At 25.2% G+C, this 24,000-nt stretch overlaps 1 protein-coding gene across 1 annotated transcript in view; it reads left to right on the top strand.

Moving 5' to 3' along the window:
- The window catches only part of LOC136080686 (uncharacterized), an 88,174-nt gene that overhangs the window by 41,708 nt on the left and 22,466 nt on the right, over positions 1 to 24,000 (top strand). Inside the window, exons 7-12 of the mRNA XM_065797664.1 lie at positions 5,223 to 5,726; positions 14,030 to 14,170; positions 17,848 to 17,982; positions 21,776 to 21,910; positions 21,998 to 22,132; positions 22,527 to 22,664. Coding sequence (XP_065653736.1) covers positions 5,223 to 5,726; positions 14,030 to 14,170; positions 17,848 to 17,982; positions 21,776 to 21,910; positions 21,998 to 22,132; positions 22,527 to 22,664 — 1,188 coding nt within the window. The remainder of the gene's footprint in view (positions 1 to 5,222; positions 5,727 to 14,029; positions 14,171 to 17,847; positions 17,983 to 21,775; positions 21,911 to 21,997; positions 22,133 to 22,526; positions 22,665 to 24,000) is intronic.

The following is a 24,000-nucleotide window of genomic DNA, read 5'->3' as shown; positions in this document are numbered from 1 at the left end:
TTGCAAAAAACTGGCCAGGTTTTGTAGTCGTTTTGAGAACATTTTAGTTTATGTATGTCCGTATAACAAAAAAGTTTTTGTTTTACGGACATACATAGAAACATACATAAAGTTGAATGTTCTTAAAACATCTTGGTGCGGAAGTATAAAAAGCATATTTGTGAACACTAAAAACCTGCCAAATCTACAAACAAACTAATTCTATTGGTTCAAAAATTACGCTGACTAAGCAAAATAAAGTTCTAGAGTTTTCTGTCACATTGTTTTAAAAATTGTATTATTCGAAATTTGTTGATATTTCAAGCATAAATTGTTTTTAAGAATATATATCATGTGACCTAATACTTTAATACTATGGCTCATTCTTGGAGCCACATCTGCAAAGTCGTAAATCTTTTAAACTAATATTATTTGTTTACAAATATAAATGTTTTAAATACATATTTTTTAAATTGTTAAAATTTTAAAAATTTATTATGTATTATTGATTTTTATTAGTATATTCTTATTTTATAGTTAAAAGTATGTATTTTTTATGTAAATGTAATTATGTGTATCTGTTTTTTTTATTCTAATGTAATCTTTTAAACAAATTTTCACGATTTATTTGTTAAACAAAAAGACTTTCAACAATAATATATATATATATATATATATATATATATATATATATATATATATATATATATATATATATATATATATATATATATATATATATATATATATATATATATATATATATATATATATATATATATATATATATATATATATATATATGTATGTATGTATGTATATATTTAGAAAGTTATAAAATATAAAGAAAAGTTTTTAATTTCTTAGATATTGGTTTACTAGCTGTAAATATTTTTGCTTCAGTTGCGATTCTTACAAACTCGTTATCCTTTAACTAAAAGTTACTTTTTTCTGTTTTAAATACTAATTAAAATTAAAAAGCCCACTCACTAAACATCATTAGCGATATTGTAAAGCATTTCCGCTTCCTCTTCATAAAGTATTTTTAGTTGATTTCTATCTTTTTAGTTGATTTCTATCTAGTTAATTTAATTTCTACAGTAACAGATTTCATTATTTGATTGATCATCTTACTAAGAAGAATTGTTTCAAATATGCCAAAATTTTCACGCGAAACATTAAATTGTTATTAAAAAAATTAACTTTTTTATTTATAAAATAATTTAGCTTAAATAAAACTTAAGCTTGCATTAGTTTTATTAGAATCATGTTAGACTTTTCAGGGCCGGGGGCTATTTTTATATTGGAGGCCTTTTTATGTGCCATACCGTGTTACTGTAGTAATTAAATTAACTAGATAAAAGTCTCCTAAAAAGATAGAAATCAACTAAAAATACTTTATGAAGAGGAAGCAGAACTGCTTTACACTATCCCTAATGACTAAAAAAAAGTCTTCTTGACTATTTCGGGGCCCCTAGCATTGTGGGGCCTGGGAATATAGCTCCCTTAATATAACTCCAACCCTCTTTAGTCCAGCACTGGAAATAAGACACGAGTATATAAATAAAAATTATATAATACTCTATAATAAATAAAAGAACATTTGTTTCCTTATTGAGCAATCGTAAGATGTTATTTTATATAAAAAAATCTTGTCTAATTTTATAAAAAAATTATAAAAGAGCGATGTTTCGAAAATATTTGTTCTAAACGTAATTTATTTTGCTTTAAGTTTTTTTGCGTCAAAAGTTATTTTCTAGATTTTTTTTTTGTAATTGACTCTCATCGATCCAATTAATCTTTTTTGCGCTTTCTTTTTGTTTTTTGAAATGTTCTCAAAACGACTAAAAAATCTGGCCAGCTTTTCGCAACTAAATATTATTCCCGTGGTCAGTTATCAGAGCGATCGCTCCCGCTTCCCGACCAAGCCTGATGTAACATTTTCCCTTCAGGTGCACTTGGTTTTCCTGTTATTACAATAGTCTAATGTTCCACTTTACCATCAACCTAAGATACCAGCTTTGAATCCCAGTGAATAGAAGAGTACATAATAAATGTAAGGGTGAAATAAATGTTTACTTAATATCATCTGAAACTTGCTGTTGAATTTTATTACCTGATCTGTTCGCTGTGCTTTTTGAGATCGATATCATCTGTGCTTTTTGAGATCAATATCATGTGCTTTTTGAGATCGATATCATGTGCTTTTTGAGATCAATATCATCATATTTATCTAAATTGTGACCTAATGCTTCAGCTACAGCTAAAATGATCCCAGATCTTTCTCTGTTGGATAAATTCAACCTATCAGCCATTAAGGAAACTTTTGGGTATTCTAGTATCTTGATTTTTTTGTTCTGTCTAACAGTATTACTTTCTTCATTTTTATTATGAATTTTGTCTTTATTATCAAATGCTCCCAATATATTAAAACTTTTTTCTTTTATGTTGTCTCTTCTAGATTTCTCTTTTTCAATAGCCTTGATTTTATGTTTCTCTTTTTCCTCCTTCCTTTTCACTTTCATAGCATAGCACTTGTCTAATGGGCCCAAAAATTGCTTTTTTAAGTGATGCTGATCTGAGAGAAAATCTATATCTGAGATCTGACTATTGGTACTACGCGAGGTATCTTTTATCAAACTTTCTGCATTTGATGCTGCAATATCAAACAACGATGATAGTTTATTAGTAAAACTCAGAAGTTAAACTGCATAACATTTTTCTTTTTGCATTTTTAATCAAGTTCTTTCTAAGATGAATCAGATGCAGTATCATTCTAACAATCTATCTTTCTTCTGTTTTGTTGGAATTCCTGCCATTTTCCAAAAAACATTAACTTTTTCCTAAACTACAGATGCAACTTCTTTTTTACCAGTTAATTTCAAATCAAATCTTGTAAGATAAAGGTAATGGCGTACAACATATCCATTTGTTCGTAGTTGACTATACATCTTTGCTTCAAGGGTAGGTAATGATTTACCAACAATATTATCAAACTTCTCATCATTTTTCCTCAATTTACTATTGCTCATTACTGATCGAATATTTTTTATATATGCGTTTATATCTAAAGATAAAAAGTAACTATAAATTATAAAATTATTTGAGTAATGTATGTTACATTAATATTAATAATAAAAAAATTCTCATCTCAAACTTTGCAAATAATATTATTTAATGATTTTTGAGAATCATTGAAATAAAAAAGTTATATTTATTAATATTAGCTATGATACATAGTTTAGAATTATAAAAGTGATTAATATTGATACAAAACATATTTGATTGCAATAATACGTTTATATAATTAGCCTAAAATCACAGTTTAAAAGTAAATAATTTTGAAAAAGTGGGCGGCAGAGGGGGTAAAAACTTTATAATTTTCCAAAAATCATCTTATTTTCACTTCTAACGGACAAAACTACATACAAAACTAGAGGAATTTTTTTTTTGGGATACCCTAATATATATATATATATATATATATATATATATATATATATATATATATATATATATATATATATATATATATATATATATATATATATATATATATATATATATATATATATATATATATATATATACACACATATATGTATTATATATGTGCATATATATACAGAAGCATTTCTATGAATTTAATGAGGGGGTGGGGTGGGTGTATTCTTAAAAATTACCAACTTCCACTAACGTACTTCTGGAAAAAAAAGTCTTTAAAACTAAATTTCATTTGACTGAAATGTGTCAATTACATAGCTAGTTGACTATATTCTTTCAAAATCCAACTATAAATTTAAATTGAGTTTTCCCACACCCCTCCCCATGTTATATCGCATTTATATATATGAGACGTCTCACAGGAAAAGAGACCAATTCTTAGAAATTGAGTTATTAGCACCACTGCATAATAGAAGGAAAATAAAAGAAAAAAATTTAATATCTGGCTATTACTGATTTTGCAGGACAACAATCGAAATAGTGTTTTTGAGAAAATTAAAGTTGAAAGCTCTCATAATTTTAAAAATTTTATAAATTCGGTTTAAGAAGTTAGTGGTTATTTTCTGTTTTTTAATGCATAATACAGTTAAGACTACTGGTACAAAGTTTCACATTAAAAATATTACAATAACTCTTTAGAAATAAAAAAAATGGAAACATAACTTAAAAAATCAAAAATGTACTAACTCAATTAAATATATATCTGCTTTTTGTTTGCAACAAACTGGAACTGTTTTTAGCATTTTATTTATATGTCCAACTTGTTTGCAGTAAGAACATGTGGACAGCTTTCTTTTAACTGGAGGCAAACGCATCAAAAAATCTAAATTGTCAACCGTTTCTTGAGCTGCAAACGTTTGCTGCTCTCACCAAGAAATAAAAATAATTTAAGTTAATTTATCCAATTTTTATTGTTCTAAGTCTATTATGACAAATATTAAAAATTTTTATGTCCGTATTTTAATTATAATAATAATTGTAGGTTAAATTATTAAAAAATCTGGCAAATGTTATCTTGTTAATTTGTGGCTTTTTTTTTATTTTGGATGCTATGGTACAAGTACCATAATCTTTCAGGGTTATCATTGGTTTGAAATTCTTTTAGTACAATAACAACATAACTAAAAGATTTAAAAACATTTTTGGTCACCATACTTGGCATTAAAAGAAAAATAACATATAATTTTCTTACATTTTCAATATTTTTTGAAATTTTTCAGCCATTATCAATAAAAAATAAAAAAATTTATAGAATGGTATGCCAAAATGTTAGTAATACATTTTAACAACAGGTCTGATATAGAGTTAGTACGCATTTCAATATCTTCTGAAAATTTTTAGAGATTATCGATCAAAAATAAAAAATTTTTTACATTATTATATTATGTTACAGAGATATGTAGAATTAACTTTTTCAAATTTTTAAAATTGTTTTTTCCAACTATCAAAAAATTAAATTTTTCTTAAAAACACCTGATATTTATTGTAATATGGTCAGACTATATATGATCATATATGAGCAGATATTGTGTAATATCAAACTATAAAAAAAAAACAGCTATTTCATTTTTGAATTTTCTGACCTGACTAACTATTTTATCAAATATCTTTATAACTAGAAACTAAGACTTGGTACCTTTTCCTGTGAGGCCTCTCATATATAAACAAGTTTTTTTAAATTAAAACTTTTGTTTGTAAGAAAAAAGTTTAATATGAGGTAAATACTTTTTATATCATAGATTCTTTTATAATGGAAAAAGAAACTCAGATTGTTAAAGGAAACTTGGCTACAACATTAAAAACTCTTAGCCAAGAATACTCAATGTCTTTTGAAATAAAACCTTCTGTTTTTGAAACTTTTTGGACAAGTGTTATTCATTTGACCACTGGAAACAATGTAGGATCTTATGGCGATCGTACCCCAGCAGTATTCTTTTGTGAAAATGCTACTTGTCCCCTACTTGGATGTTTTAAAATAGGTTTTGTTTTTAGTGGCAAAATGAATTATGATATATTAACTACAAATCCAATTAAACTTGATGTTTGGTCTTCTATAAAGGTAGTGCAAAAATATATGTATGGAAAATACATGTACTTAATTCAACTAAATTGTGAAAATATTTTTTACAATGAAAATACTGATGCAAAAGAACTTTCCAATATTCAAGTATACATTTCAGATCCCTGGCATGATGTGCAACCTGGATTGATAAGGAATCTTAAAATAACCAATAGAATGCCAGGTTATTGTTTTTAAATATTTTATTCTGTAATAATTCTAAAGTGCATAAAATAGCAGAAAAAATTGAAACTTAAACTAAATAAACTAAGTAAATTTAAACTAAATAAACTAAGTAAATTTTAAACTGAAATAAGAGGTCTTTCATAATCTACATACATAGTTAGGGGGAGAAGGGGTTATCTTAAAAAATAAGCAGCAAGTTATAGACTTATATTTATTGATAAATTTTCATAGTTTCATAGTATAATCTCTTAGCATTCAAAAATTATGTCCATATAAAATTTGTAACCCCCTCAAATTGAGGGGGGTTCAAACTTTATATGGTTGCAATTTTTAAAAGCTAAAGTATTTTACTATGAAATTTAAAATTTTTCGATGTATATAAGTCTAGTTAAGAATAGTACAAAAAACATTTTATCAACTTGTTGCTTTCTTGTATGGAGCAGGAAGGAGGTAAAAGTTTTAGGGCTCTTTTTGTTCCCAGGCTCCAATCATTACAGTTTCTGCAAAGCATCCTTTATTGACATAAGTATAAATATATAAATGTTTTTAATTTGCTCCATGTCTGGAAGTTAGCTATCTTAAAGACAAAAAAATGCTCGATCTACCCCTGCTAGCAGTAAGCAACCTGTAATATGGGTTATTAGTAATTAATCCATTAATAACAATAAAAGCACATTATTAGCTTGATATCTTAGCTAAAAAATTTAAATGAAATACAAATTTATCTATAAATAATATTTTAAGTCTGACTCCCTATCAGCAATGTCATCGCTTATAGTTAGCAACATAAAAAGACTGGATTAATATCAGTTAAGTTCTTTTTAAAATCTATCACAACACAACAAGTATCAGAAAAGGAAAGTCAAGTAAAGCCAGCCAATACCTAAAATAAGAAATGAAAAAATAAAATACAATTTTCATTACAAATGTATTATTTGCATTTTTATTGTTAATAGAATTAGGAAAATAATATAACAGAAAATATAAAGAATAAGAAAATAGCTATAACGATCTAGCTCTATCAACTTAAAAGAGAGTAACAGTAGTGCATAGCATAATATATTTATAAGCACACATTACTACATGTCTCCAGAATAATTTAAAAAGATAAGATTATAAAAAGGCTAGACAACACAACATAATAACACTGTCAAAAAACAACACAACTTAATAAGATATTTTATTAACTAAAATACTTGAAAAAAAAGATTTAATTAATTACAATATTTGAACAATCAAGGGACAATTATAGTTAAACAATTTGAACAATTATTTCATTAAATAGCAACAACTTCATAAAATATTTCTTATACAGGTCATTATTAATTGTGGTATTAGGAAACACATAAGAGCTCAGTAGTTACATTATTTTTATTAATTCTTCTTATTTATTTTCATTTAAGTCTTATCTAAGAGAGAGGGAGAGAAAGAAAATGTTTCCAAAGCAGCATGTTAAAAAAAGTTAAAAAAGCATGCAATAATAGTAACTGGTTTTATTATGTTACTAGTAAACAAAACTATTTTTACTTTTATTATGTAAAGTTCGAACCTCTCTTTAACTGTTGACTTTTTTTTGTTCTTTATTACATTTTAAACAACATGTCCTTATAAATTATCCTTATAAAATATAAAGTTTACAATATAACAATAAAAAAGTAAATAATAATAAAAAATCTACAAAATTAGATTGATAACAAATTAATGAACACAGGGACTCGTTGAAGACTGTTAGGTCTTGTTGTCGAGAAATGCTAATATAAACGTGATAATTACTCATAATATTGGTAAAAGATAAAGAAGATAATTACAAATTTTTTCTTTACAGAAAAGTCTGTTTAAACTATTTAAATCTGATATATATACTATATATCCAAAAAAAAATTGCATCCAAGTCTCAGTATATATTTAAATTTTTAATAGATTTTGAGTAATAGAAGGTAAAAAGGGGATATACAATATATATATATATATATATATATATATATATATATATATATATATATATATATATATATATATATATATATATATATATATATATATATATATGTTAAAAGTATATTACCAAATAAAAAAATTAATTCTTTAAGTTTTCATTTAAATGAGTTATAGTTACATAGTTTAATAAAAACTTCAGAAAAATTTTTCAAAACTATTTTGTTACATAAAGATGGTCTGCGAAAAGCAATGCAAAACTTACTATAATTTGTTTGAAAATATGACTGCTTAATAAAATTATCATTGTGTAGAATGTATTTATATTTATCTTTTGACAAATACAAATTATGAAAAGAAACTTGGGAAGAATTGATTTTACATATAAACATAGAACATTATAAACATTAAGTTGATATATATTTAGTGCATTCGTTTTTCTTAATAGAGGTTTTGCATGGGTAAAATGTTTACTAAAATTTATTAAATGTGCTGTGTACTTCTGATAATGATGAAGAGGTTCAAGTTTGCTTTTGCTGGTACTAGTCCATGCAAAATTTGCATTGTTTATGGCTGTGAATAAAATAGAAATTTAATTGAGTTAGAATTTTCTTATTCAAAAAGCTTCTTACCTTATATAAAATTCCTATAAGGTAAACCTTTTTAAGTTTTGTTGCATAAATTTTTAGTGTGAGTTTTCCAAGTAAGGTTATCATCAATATAAACACCTAATAATTTTGTAACAATGATTAAACTAATGAGTAATAAAATAAATTTCACATCATATTAAATTTACAAAATTAAAATCGTGTTTCAACAAGCAAAGTAATCAAGCAATGGCAAAGGCAACTAAAAAAAATAAATATGTTTGCAGTTATGAAAAGATTTAAAATCTTTTAAATTTAAAACTGTTATTAATTGTTACTGTAATTAGTAAAATTTAGACTTTGCTTTGTTCTAAAGTGTCTAAAGTAAATTCAAATTATAAAAAAATTTAAAATCTTTTAAATTTAAAACTGTTATTAATTGTTACTATAATTAGTAAAATTTATACTTGCTTTGTTCTAAAGTGTTTAAAGTAAATTCAAATTAACAGACATTAACACTACTTAACACTGAATTCTGGAAAGTTTTCTGCTTGCTGAGCAGCATTTCTTACATTTCATCGATGATTAATTTCATCTTGTCTAGATCTATTTCTTTTATTTGACAACAACTACTTACAAGCCGCCTATCAGCATTTACACTAATAACTTCTTCGAGTCTAATATTATCCATTTAAATTTCAATGTTATCATTAAACATATGACCTGTAATATTACTATTGTTACAACTGAATAATAAATGAACGTAAAAGAATCTTACGAATTGTGATCTTTTCTAATCAAAGACAATACTATAACTTAAGATTTATTGAAATTCATATCTTTTTATAAGTTTATATATATATATATGTAAGTTGTTTATTAAAAGTATAAAACAATATTTATTTAGATCAGTTATTTTTAATTTAACAAAAAATTTAGACTACAAAATGCACAAAATTATTTTTACCTCAATGCACAATTGGGTACAAAAAGATTCTTATGTTTTTGAAAAAAATAAAATTTAAGCTTATTATATAAAGTATATTTTTATGTAAAATTAAATTGCAAAGTTGGTTTGCTATGGACCACTTTTTGATTAGAAAATGTTTTGATACCCAAATTTTCATATTTAGACATTATTAAGATAAAATAAAATTATTATAAAATAAATTTAACCTGTTTTTATGTATTATACTCAATTAAAGAGCCCAGTGCCGAATCGATTTTAAAATAGATTTGACCTCTCCACTGTTTGAAGTCATTATAAGATTTTAGTCTATTATTATTTAATTTGTTACATGTTATTTAATCGACTTGTTCATAAATTATGTCAAAAGCTATAACTAGACATTCATCCATCACTAGAATTTCAGAGTTTATTGGACCTAGAAAGGATTTTATTCTTAGTGACCTGCCTACAAACAGCAGTTATTCAAAAAAAATTTTTATTAAAAGAACAAAAGAATAAACACCAAAGAAAATATTCTAACAGAAATCTTGCAAGCAAACTAGATTTAATTGAAGCAGAATTTCTCACCCCTGAATACTCTTACCTTGCTTGTAATCCTTCTAATTTGACAAGAGTGAGGAAAAAAGTCTTGGTATGCAAACCATGAAAGTATTTTAATCTCTTTGTTATCCAGCAATAATGCATATATAAATGCATATATAAATATATAATGTTCATAAATAAAGATACATATTTTGTATTAAAATAACGAATTATAATCATATTTAGTTTAAATCAAATACTTATTAAATAAAGAACAAAAAATAAATAAATAAAAGAACTCATAACCTCATAATATAAATCCTCATTACAAAATTTAGCCTTTACAAACAATAAAATGTTAGTTTTGACTCAAAATTTTTTAAAAATGAGCAAAAATAGGTAATAGCATCACAGAAATGTCAATATAATAATAATTAACATAATAAAATAAGCAAGGTATCAAATGATAGGATGTAATGTATATTTGAATTATATTAATTTAGGAATTCTTAAAACTTTTTTTTTTTAATAAATAAATTTAAAATTTAGCGATAAACATTTTCATGATAAAGAATTAGTTCTTTAACTGTAAAATTTTTTAAAAAACTTTAAAAAACTCTCTAAGTGCAAAAAAGTGCATAAAAAATAGTTAGGCCTCAACAATACCCCTATTTTCTTTCTAAAAAATTAAATAGAAGCTCAAAAACAAAACCACTAAAAAAAAAAACCATAAGTAAAGCTAAAACAAACAAAATATAAATTATTCAAAAATATAGAAGGGGTGATCCTTTCTACTTTTTATCTAATAAAAATGTAATAAGTAATTTTCTAAACTATTTTATATGCTTACTTCTTTTCTAATACAATTTTAATATTGCAATTACAGGGCTCAAAATTTGCGCCAGACATCGGACATTGTCTGGCACTTGTCCAGTAAAAACCGACATCTATTGGTCATTTTGTCTGACCGAATCGGTCATTTTGTCCGAAATGCATATTGTATGTGCATTTATTTTCTAATCATTTTATTCGTTCCAAAATTGTTAATAAATTCAGTATTGTATATAAATTTTTTTTTTGAAATTTTCATTTTTTTATACAAAACAAAAGTTGAAGTTAAAGAAGACAGCTAAGTTTATGAAAAACATCATTTTTTTGAGTTAATTCATTTTTTATAAGATGCCAAAAGCATTACATTTTTTTGAATTAATTATCTGGTTTTTATTATTTATATTAAAATGTTGCAATTAGTTATTAATTTAAATTTTTAGTTTAGTATTTATTTTATTTTTTGTACGAAGGTTTTTACAAATTTTAAACAAATATTTTAGCTTTTAAAACCCTTTTTAAATTTATTTTATAAAAATTTCAATGTAATTTTTAGTAACATTTTATAATAATATATTAGTTAATAATGTAATATTTTAATGCTTATAGAAACCAGTACTTTTTATTACCCTATTAAATTTGAGTGTTACATAACATTTGTTTTCGTGCTAAAAAATTTCGCTATTAAAAGTGTTTAAAAAATTAATCCTAGAAAAAATTTGAAAAGATTTATAAAAAAATACATATTTATAAAAATTTTTATAAGTATAATATTCTTTGATAATTTAAATAAAATGGGTTTATTGTGAACATTATAATTTGTTACTTTATTTAATAAAGTATAAGTAAACTTATTAATTTATGTATTTAATATACTTACATAGTAGTTTATGTATTTAATAATTTTGTATTTTTATTATACATTTTTTTTTATATATTTAATTATGTATTTAATAATTACATATTTTATGCATTTTTTATATTTGCATAATAGTTTATATATTTAATAATTTACAAAGCGTTTGGCATAGTATAACAAATTAAAAAATTACCCAGTATAAAAATATTTTCATATTTTCATTTTTCTTTTTCTTTAAGATTTTATTTTTCTTAGATAATTTATGTTACAAATTTTCTGTTTATTTTCAGCGCATTTTGAAACGCCTGGAGTTGTCAAAACAAATTGCACTGTCAAGTTGTAAAAAAAAATACTTTATGCGTGGTAAGGAATGGCATTAGATCGCACTTCTTTAAATTTCAGGGGTCGTCCATAAGTTATTTTATGCTATAAGGGGGTTGGTGGTTTTGTAACAACTCATACAAAACTTGCTACTTAAGTGTTACAATTTTGTGATGAGGGAGGGGGGGGGGTCCAAAAATTACATCCTGCAATTATCAAAATCACTTGATAATTGCATGATGTAATTTATGGACAACCCCTTATCTGACATGTCAGTCAAACTTGAGTATTTATCAGACAAATTCTCTGGAACATAAAAGTTCATTATTTCAAGCCCTGCAATTATAATTTATATAATATTTCTAAACTAATAAATAGCGGGATATGCAGCAAGTTGTACTGAATTACATTTTATCACAGTGATTATGATGATCCTGACCTGAATTTATAAATAGTATGATTTGTAAATTTAAATATTTCGAAAAGAAAAACCTCCTGAAGCAGAAAATTAGTCCAATTTCTGCTATTAGCAGCTAATGTTGGCTATTGTTAAATTTTTATTAAGATTATTGTTCTATTTGTTTAAAGTCGTTTTTGAAACTAATTTTTTTTTTAAAAGTACCTTCAAGTTATGTTAATTATTTGATTGACAATTCTGTTTGTGAAAATGTCTCTAAACAGTTTTTGACAATTTCAAGATGTAAGTGTTTACAATGTCCTTCTTGCAGAACAGTATTTTCTGGTTAAGCATACTATCATAACATGTTAACATGATCTAAATTATTTTTAAGTTTGTACTTTTATATGCTTGTCTCAGAGTCTGTTGATATTAATACATAAATATTCCCAGTTTTTCAAAAGGATATGTTTTGACTAAATTTAGAGTTACCAAACCCAGAATGCACCAAATTTACATTTATCAACATTTATTTTCATAAGCCATATTTCTGTATGACGATTGCAATTATTTCTCATTGTAATTTAGTGAGTCTTCTTTATTTGATATCTTTGCTATTTAGTTACTGTTGTAAGCATAAAGCTTACAAGAATAGTAACTTAAAACCTTTGGAAAATCATTTGTGTAGATGATAAACATCATAAGTCCAAGTATGCCCTGTGATACACTACTAGTAACCTTGATCTGATTCAAAACAATTTCTCCAAGCACAACACGTTGTTGCTTGTTTGCAAAAATATTTATCCACATTAGGGCATTTCCAAAAATTCACGCACAGAAACTCCTAAATGTTTAGTTTATTATTTTCAAAACTGGCATTCTTCAATTTGCTCTCATTTAATTCTAACCTATATAAATACTTTGTAAACAAAAAATGGTATACATTAGTAATGTTAACAAAGAATAAATTAAATTTGAAATGAAATCACACACAGAACAGAAAAACTCAAATTTTGGTTACTAGATAAATAAACTTTAACTCCTCAAAAAATATAAGTTTCGGTTATATTTTTTTTTAATGATGTTTTAAATATTAGTAAAGCTTTCCAGAAAGTTACAGGATTGCGCTATGTATCATAGAGTCACAGCAATCATTTAAATACAGTTCATGAATGATCGCGCACAGAAGTTGTGAATTTAACAATTTCATGTAAATATTTTTAAGAAAATAAATTCCTTGTGAGTATTTTAAGTGAAATATTAAACTTCTACGACTCATATTTAGTATATTTTCAATGAGAAATGGCAGTTATAAATTATTTCTAGCTTAAATATAGCGTTTTGAAAATTGTTGTTTATTTTCAAACAGTAGCGATATTATTTTGCACAAAAAAAAAATAATCAAAGTATATACATTTAATTTATTCAGGTAGCCTAAAATATAATAAAAATATTTTTGTTATAAATGTTTTTTGAGAAAATCATAATAGTATATATATTGCTTCAAGTCTCAGCTTTTAATTGCTAAAACAAAGAAAAATAAAAAATCAAGCACAGAAATGGTAATCCCCATTTGTAATTTTCCATTTATGCTAAATGCTTGTATTTTTTGAGCAAGTCTTAATTAAGGTACTTTGTCCAATTCTTTGGCGAAATCTAGAAAAACTACATCAGTCTTTATTTTTTTTTTTTTTGAAAGTATTATATTCTTATATACTTCATAAATCATTTCGAGTTGACTGGTATTGCTAGCTTTATTACAAACAAATCTGTGTTGTATTGTAAAATGTACTGTTAAGTTGCAGGAACTAATGTTATTGATATTATTTGAGTAATATATAGGAGTTTTAACTTTATGCTTTATTGTTTTCTTATTTTTTAGTTATATGGTCACAATGGAGTGAGTGGTCTCAATGTAATGCATCTTACATCATAACTAGAACTCGCAGTTGTAGCAATAATCAGTTGTTTAACTGTTTTGGAAATAACACAGAGAATAATTCATGCAGCAATATATATCAAGGTAATTTTGATTTTCAAGTGTTAAATACCATATTTTATATATTTTTTTAATTATTATTTAGTTTCTATATGTTTCTTTATTATAAACTAATCATATGCCAATAAAAAACTATATGCCAATAAAAAACTGTATGCCAATAAATTTAATTGCTGATCATTTACTTAAATATGTTGTCATTGGTGACATACTGAAATATCTTTTAGTAAATTGATCAAATGTGAAGTTTTAATAGGTTACAAAAAAATTTAATTATTTATTATTTTTCTTTTCTTATATTTGTGAAAAATGTCTTATTTAAAGTGATTAATTCCACATATCAAAGTATGCAAGAGCATATATATATATATATATATATATATATATATATATATATAATATATATATATATATATATATATATATATATATATATATATATATATATATATATATATATATATATATATATATATATATATATATATATTATATATATATATATATATATATATATATATATAAACTTTATGTAAAAGCCTCTAAGTTTTTTTGATAAAATTTAATAACTTTTATTGTTTTTTAAAAAACCACAAAATCCCAAGTAATAGACTGCAATGTTTTTTAAAACATTTAGAATGTTAGAATTTTTTGGAAAAAAATGTAAATCTTTTAAATGTTTTTATTTTTGTTCTTTACTGTTTACATGCATCAACTGACAAATTAGATCCCTTGCACCACTTTGCAGTAATGAAGGCAGGGGGGTGGTATTAGTTTTAAAATGTATCTTTTGTACATTAGTTCGTAATTTAATTTTTTTAACATATTATCTCTCATTTAAATATTATCTTATAATTTTCTTGTTTGGCGGATTTTAAAATAGCGTAACTTACTGTTATAATTTACAGCTTAAGTTATAATTTAAGGTTTAAGTTGCAGTTATTGTGTAATGAGCAAGAAATGTAATTAATACTATTAAGATAAAACTTTTAATAACTGTAGTTACTTTACCTGATGCTTAAAAAAGTTTAAAGTAAAAAAGTAAGAGTAAAAATGCAAATGTTACAATATTTTAAACACTTTAATCATAGAAAGCTATTTAATATGTTCATGCGGATGATAAGACACGCCTGATTTTACACATTTCCCTAAATATTTCTAAATTACATGAATCTAGATTACACAATGTTTTGGATATTTAGATGTATTACCAAAAGAAAATTTTGTTGCCGACAGTATTTCCGAAGACATTTGCAACAAGTGCCATGTTTACACTTAAGTTCAATGTTATTTGTAATTGTTTTAAAAATTGCCAAAACCTGATTAAAAACATAATACATCAGTTATTCTATTATTGTACCTTTTTCCTAACCCATAATACTTTCTTATTTTCTGTTGAAAAAAACAACTAAGTTTTGCAAAACTATATTTGCAAGAATGATACAGCTTTTACATGCCTGTATAAAAACTGCTTCTACGACTATTGAGCAGTCTATCTTTTTTAATGAAAATGTTCGAAAGATAATTTATTGTTGACTTTATTGAAGACAAGTACAAAAACAACCCTGAGTAAAGACAACTTGAATTGATGATAAAATTTGTCATTTAATAGGAGATTTCTAAAGAAGTTTATTAATTTTTATTTACTTGTTTATGATTTATTCATTTATTAGTTTTATTATATTTATTTGTTACTTTTTGTTGCAATATTTTTCATTTTACTTGGTATCTAAATTTAGTTTACAAAATTAATAGCTTAGTATTTTCTTGCAAAGTAAGTCAAAAAAAATTTTAAACTAGAAGAAAACTTATTTTTGTTTAAATGCAATTTTCATTCATTTTAATTCTAAGTTATCCAATCAAAATTTATATTGCAAAATTGTATAACATAGTTGTATAACTTGACACGCTGCAAAGATTTTTTTTTTAAAGTTTTTTAATATTTTCATAATGTTAAAAATTAAAGAGGGTCAACCACAAAAAAATAGCAAAAACTGAATTGTTTATTGAATTTTACTGGTTGCTTCAGGTAATGTGAATTAGAGATTCATATGTTTTCCAGTGGTTTTGCAAACATCAGAGACCTTATGGTTAGTCATTTTGCACTGCAGATAGGTCATTGAAATCTATTTGCTTTCAAATTGTATGCTCCATTTCTTCAGTTGAAAGGTGCCTACTAAGTGTTTGATTAACCTGAGCAGCTCTTATATATATATATAGCTTTGTATATTGCTGACTGGCATGGGGTTGGAATTTCAATGCCCTCACCAGAAAACTAGCAGCACACCTTTGCTGCTCCCTGGAAGATAGCTTTGAGATTGTAACAAAGTGTCTTGCAATGCATGTTGGGTTATGCTTCTTTTTGCTCATTGATGCTGCTATCTCATTATCCCAAGAAGCGTCTTTGCTGTTTTTGGATGAGTTGGAGTCCATGCTACTTCTGACCAATCAGGTGGCGCTGAGCTGGAAAATGTAGATAATGTTGCTTTGATTAAATTCTTTTGCTTGGATGGGTGGATGGACTTAGCACACGCAGGTTTGCCATTGGAATAACCAACCTGGCCTTCGCTCTTAATTTGCAGTTTATACAGGTTCACATCCTCTTTGCACACAACCATTCACCTTTAACCTTAGTGATGTCAAACAGTTCATTCAATGTATTAAATTTTTTTTTTAATTTTCTGCAGTGTTCATATTTTTAAACAGCTAATTTTGCACAAATGACTTGATCAGAGACATGAGGAAAGTTCAATAGAGCTTCAAAATCAGCGACAGTAAAAGTGTTCATAAAATTAATCCTAGAAAAAGTTTGAAAAGATTTATAAAAAAATACATGTTTACATAAATGTAATTATGTATAATATTCTTTGATAATTTAAATAAAATAGGTTTATTGTAAACATTATAAATACTTTATTTAAAAAAGTAATAAGTAAACTTAACAATTAATGTATTTAATATTTAATGTATTTATGTATTTAATAAATAACATAGTAATTTAGTTTATGTATTTAATATATAACATAGTAATTTATGCGTTTAATAATTTTGTATTTTAATTATACATTTTTGTTATATATTTAACTATTACATAATTTAATAATTACATAATTTATATATTTAATACATTTAAGTAAGAATTTATGTATTTGATAATTTATAGGAATTTATAGTAATTTTTAAAAAACGTAATATAAATATATTTTCCTTTTTAAATTTTTTTGCGCTTAGATTTTTCTTTTTCTTTAAGAATCTCTTTTTGTTAGACATTTTATCTTACAAATCTTCTTTTTGTTTTCAGCGCATTTTGAAACTCCTAGAGTTGTCAAAACAAATTGCGTAGTCATGAATGGCGTTTGATCCAACTTCTTTAATTTTTATCGGACATGATCAGAATCTTGAGTCTTTGTCGAACAAATTCTGGTACAAAAAATGTCCGGTACAAAAAAGTTCGTTTTTTTGAGCCCTGCCTTTTTTATTTAAATTATATACTTATAAAATATCAGTTTTATAAAAAAGCACAATAAAGTTTAGTACTTTTATAGTTGATTTCTTACTTCATAAAATGACTTCATTTTATTTTTCAATTATTTTCTAATTATAAAACATATAGCAACCGCAAGTTGCCAAAGCTTCTTGGCAAAATCTTAATTTATAACTGAATTAATAGAATTATTAAATTCATGTTTCTTTTATTTTAGTCTTTTGGTCACAATGGAGTATCTGGTCAAGTTGTAATGCGACGTATGGATTTATGAACAGAACAAGAGAGTGCAATAGTTCCCATACTATGAATCATTGTAATGGAAACAACATTGGAGTAATTGAATGTTTTGGTAAGGTGCTATAATGGATGACTATAATAGATTCTATTAAGAGTAATACATTATATTTAAGCTAAATCACTTTGTAAAATCAGAGCAAAATGTTACCATTCAAAAGCATAACTACTATGATTTTATATATTAAAACATTTTATGATAAAACTTTTTAAACATAAGCAAGCAATACTAGCAAAACAAAGCATTGCCTAAAAAATAATGCAAAAAATTTTCTGAAGTTCAATCAAACAGAATAATAGGACTTTTTGCAGCATTTCACTTTTATAATAAGATAAAAAACACAAAACTTGAGCAAGGATGTTTTATAAGATTCTGAAAAAGCAAAGGTTTTGCTTAATTCCTAATGATAAAACTCGTTTATAACTAGACTTTTGTTTTAAAAAGTTTCTGATAGCACTGTACAAAACTTTTTGTTTAGTGTATAAACAAAAAATTAGCTTTTTCAAGAAAAAGATATAACAGTTTTTTTTTTGTTTTTTTTGTCTTTCTTTGAAGTAAAGGAATGAACTCAGTATCTTTTGATTTACTTTATCAGCACTATCACTAATTCACTGTCTTCTAAGACATTTGGTTTTTGATTTTCTGTTGACACCTCTACACCGTTTGTCATATTATTTAATGTTTTTTCCAAAAAAAGGTTGATCAAACGTAAATCTGGTAATGGTGGAAATCAGGTTTTTCAAAATATAAAATTGGTTAGAAAACTGGTTAATAGTTTATGGATAATCTAAACCTCACACTAAGGAAATCCGCAAAACGATAAGGATTTTTTCATAGTCTTTTTGTGAAAGTTTGAAATAAACATGTTTTTCAATTCACAGAAAGTGCCTAACCGTTATGAAATTCAGAAAGAAAAAAAAGCGCAAAATTAAAAAAGTTTTATAACAATTTTATCCCTAAAAACTTTTAAATTATTAAAAATGATAAAACTTACATGAAGTACAACATCAGCAAATTCCTGGTGCTGTCTGTTCTATTGCCATATAATGCCAGTTCTAATGCCAAATATAGAGGAAAAGCAGATATTAATTTTACAGAACATGGTAAGTTTGCTAGAAAAGCCTTAATTTGCCAAGCTATTTGCAATTATGACAAAAAATCTGCACCCTATATAGTCCAAACTTTCTGGTAAATTGTGCATTAAAGAGTGTTTACAAAACATCTTTTACCTTTTACTAAATCACATAATAGTAGACGTGTTCTGGCCAGATTTATCATCAAGTTGTTATAGATATGCTATGGGATATATAATAGATATGTTAAAGATAGCTATGGGATGGTATATAATAAATGATGTGAAAGTTATGTTTAAAATTATAAATCCTTTAAACTGCCCAGAATCGAAAAGTATTGCAAAGTATTAGATAATTATTTAACGAAATATATAAAAAAACTAAAAAAACTATGCAGAAATGTAAAGGGTTTGAAAATGTTGTTTAAAAAGCATTAATTAGTTTTGATTGTTATTCTGTGCGCAAGCCTATAGTTACCACCAGAATAAAGGTTCGAAGTTTTATTAGATAGCCCATACAAATAAATTAATTTCTTTGAAATATTTTATCTTTTTATATTAATGTATTAAAGTTATTACTTTGTGCTAAATCAAAGTTGATTAGTACCTTTTTTTTATTTTAATACAATTTTTTTGTGGGCTACCATTGTTCTTGAGTCTTTCTTTAAGTCAATATAGGTACTGACCAATATAGGCACTGAAGCCTGTTTTGTATACATACATATATATATATATATATATATATATATATATATATATATATATATATATATATATATATATATATATATATATATATATATATATATATATATATATATTAACGAAGAAAAAACAGCTTTTTCTATGGTACTCTAAGTTTCATACCTATACGACAATCATCAGCCATTGAATACAAAATCAAAAACAAAACAAAAACCCGCTAAAAATTAGAAAATACTGTGTAGTGGGATCTTTACGTTGTCAAGACATACTAGATGGCAACCAAAGAAAAAACAAAATCTTAGCTAATCACCACCTGTGTCAAAAAAAGATAAGAGGAATTTATTCTTGTGCCTGCATTTTAAAATCATCTCGTTTTGTTTAGTTAACAAGTTATCACCTTTATATATTAAAATAAGGAATTTTTCCTGTAAGCAAAGATTAGAAATTTTTGACGAAGCATTGTAAGGATTGCAACGTTTTACAATTTTTCTCTTAATTAAGGCTGTAAACATTTCATCTTTTATGTACAAAATTTCTTTAGACAATTCGGTATCATTTTTATATTTATTAATGTTAAAAGATTTTAGGTGATTAGCATACCGAAATTTGAATGGAGTTTCACATAAGCTAAAACATACTGTCCCTTTGTAGTCAGGTTTATTTGATGACACGGTGGATTGATAAACGATGTTCTTCGACAAGCACTGATTGTTCATGGGGCAGATGGATTTGTTGACAGTTGTATGTTTTTCCCTCATCTTTACCTTGACTATATAATATCCTGTGATTGTGCAAATTAATGATGGACTTAATGTTTGGCATACATGAGTAGCTTATTTTAATGGTATTTTAATTAAATATCTTGTGAAGTTTGTGACCAACCGGAAAGTGCAGGTCTACCATGTTCAAAAAACAGCTACCTATTTTTATTGCAACATTGGTACTGAAAGGTGGGTTGTACCGTATTATGTTTCGCTTGTGACTTTTGAATGGGATTGGTTTTTTATTTGAATGGTAAGCGAATTTGCAGATAAAACCTGATTTAAATAATGCGTCTTGATAAGGAGGAATGGATTGTTTAAAAATATTTTTGTTAGAAGAATTGTTTGGCCATCTTAGTTCGATAGTTTGAGGACGGCTTTTTAGTATACTAGTAGGGTGGTTAGAGTCAGCATTTATTTAACTGATGGAAGTACCAGGCTTGCAGTAAGGTTGGAAAGAACTGTCATTAAGATTTAATGTTAAGTCCAAATAATATACAATTTTAAAATTACAGCTCATGGATATAAGAAGATCATTATTTTTAAAAGTTTTCACAATGTGCTTTTTATTTATTTTTTTCATCTGTTGGCCACTCTGGTTCTTAAACACTGCTAGACCATCATCTCTATACAATCCAAATTCATCTTTATTGTAAGACTGTGGTAATTAAAACAAAATTAATATTTCAACTAACTCACAAACTTCTGTGCCATCGAAAATGTTGGACGAAAGTCAAAAGTAATTAAAAGTGACGTATGTGTTGGCGTAAGAATCACTTTTTTCCTTCCGCTCTTCCCAAAGACAACAAACTATAGACCTATATATATATATATATATATATATATATATATATATATATATATATATATATATATATATATATATATATATATATATATATATATATATATATATATATATATATATATATATATATTTATGCAGCCCTCAGCGGTAGTATATGAGCACAAGAGTGGAGAAAAGCTCTTCCAAAACAAACTTGAAGAGCTGCTACTCATTTAAATCAGTGCTCTTTTTTAGTTTTAATTTTTTTCTTTTACAATAACGGCTCCTTTTAAAAAGCGTAGCAGTATATTATGCAATTGTTTTTTTTTTCAAAAGACATTGCGTTTTTTATTTTAATTACAACAATAGTTTTACTTTTATGAGAATAGTTATACTTTTGCTAGAGTAGTAAGTTGCTCCCGTAATCCGTTTTAGTACTTGCTTGCCGCCAAGGCCTGTACATATATGTGTGTGTATTTGTGTTTGTCTGTACATTCTGTCATATATCATTTATGAATTAAGTATTTTGGACACCATGGAGCAATTGGTCGGTTTGTAATGATACATACGGGTTTATGAACAGATCAAGAAGTTGTAATGTTTCAAATCCAAGAAATCGGTGTGATGGCAACAACTTTGATGTTATGAAATGCTATGGTACATAATTGTATATATGTTTATATATCTTTGTATTTATCTATGAATATTTGTATTCTTTATTTAATGTTTTATTTATAACTTAAGTCTTTTGGACACCATGGAGCAATTGGTCAATTTGTAATGACACATATGGATTTAAGAACAAATCAAGAAGTTGTAATACTTCAAATCTAATAAGTTGGTGTGATGGCAATTACTTAGATGTTATGGAATGCTATGGTAACATGAATTTTTTTAAAAAAACACTAAAATGAAACAAGTATTATTATTTAATTTATTATTATAATTTTTTTTTAATATTCTTTTTCTTCATACTCTTATAATAATAATATAAGGATAATAAAAAATTGTGTATGTATAGTTAACTTTTTGCTTTATAAAATGCCGTTATGGTTGTTAAAAAATTTGTGTTTATTTTCTAATGAAAAATTAAGTTTCAAGAAAGTATGTATTTTTCTTGATAATTATATAGTTACTGCTTAAATAACTAATTTTTCAATATAAAATAAATACAATTTATCATGCCACCTATTAGTTCTAATGAAATATTAGTTAGTAAATACTTGTTTATATATAACTTGTTAAGTGAACCATGGCTGTTTTTTTACTTAAGTCTTTTGGTCACAATGGAGTATTTGGACAAATTGTAGTAATGCTACTTATGGATTTATGAATAGAACAAGAGAGTGCAACAGTTCCCATTCTATAGATCGGTGTTATGGTCGTGACATTGAAAGAGTAAATTGTTTTGGTATGAAACTAAGTTTGTTTATTATATATTTTATTAATACAGTAATAATTCTGGTAAGTCGAACACCAGTTAACTCCAGTTTTTCCTTTAGTCCCTTAAAATTATCCAATTGATTACTGTTAAAATTCTCTGGTTAGGTTACTAAATCTTTGTACTTTTGCATAACTTGAACTTCATTAAGTTGAACCCTTTTTTTTGTCCCCTTTCAGCACACTTCTTTAGTTAAGTCGAACTAAAAGTTACTTCAGTTAAATTGAACTATCCACGAGTAATCTTTTCCCTCCCCACCCCATCCACATCCAGTTTTTCCACATTCCAACCCCATCCCCATCAATAAATAAATAAATAAATATAACTATATATAACTATATATATATATATATATATATATATATATATATATATATATATATATATATATATATATATATATATATATATATATATATATATATGTATATATATATATATATATATATATATATAAGTATATATATATATATATATATATATATATATATATATATATATATATATATATATATATATATATATATATATATATATATATATATATATAAAACTATATATATACAGTAGTGTCCAAAAGTAATTGGACAAACACCTTTTTGGTTATTCTTTTTCATCGATTTATCATTTTTAAATGAAGTTTTGCATAAGTATGTCAAATTATACTACAATTATAAAAAAGAAATCAAAAATTCAAATTTGAGAGTAATTACTCAAAATCTTAATAAAAGAATGGAAATGATTGACTCAAAAGTAATTGGACAAACTAAGTAAGGCGTTTAAAGAATTTCTCAACAAAGGATAAATTTACAGCATTTTTTTAATGAAGATTTCTGTTAAATAATATATATAATGTTACATAGTGTTATATTCTGTTACATAATGTATATAATCTGTGCATAATCCTTGTACTTTGTTGGAAAACCTTTTGCTGCAACAACAACATTACATCTATGTGGCATTGAATCAACCAAATTAATTAAAACATCAATTGGTATTTCCTCCCAAGTGCGCCTAGTGAACTCAAACAAATCATGCTGATTAGATGGTTTCCGAACTCTTATTTTTCTCTCATTATGTTCGCAAAGATGTTTAATTGGGTTCAGGTCCGGAGATTGTGACTACCATTCCAAGATACAAACTTTCTTTTGAGAAAAATTCTGTGACTAGCTTGAAGGTGTGTTTTGGATCATTGACATGTTGGAAAGTCCAACCACATCTTTTGCATGCAGCAGCATTATATCTTTGATTATTCCTTTATACATGCTTTAGTCCATAATGCCTTGAACTCGATAGATTGGACCTA

The sequence above is a fragment of the Hydra vulgaris genome, chromosome 05 (genome assembly GCF_038396675.1).
Source record: "Hydra vulgaris chromosome 05, alternate assembly HydraT2T_AEP".
In the NCBI taxonomy this organism is placed as follows: domain Eukaryota; kingdom Metazoa; phylum Cnidaria; class Hydrozoa; order Anthoathecata; family Hydridae; genus Hydra; species Hydra vulgaris.
Note: the sequence above shows the minus strand (reverse complement) of the source record. Positions and strands in the feature narration are given on the sequence as shown.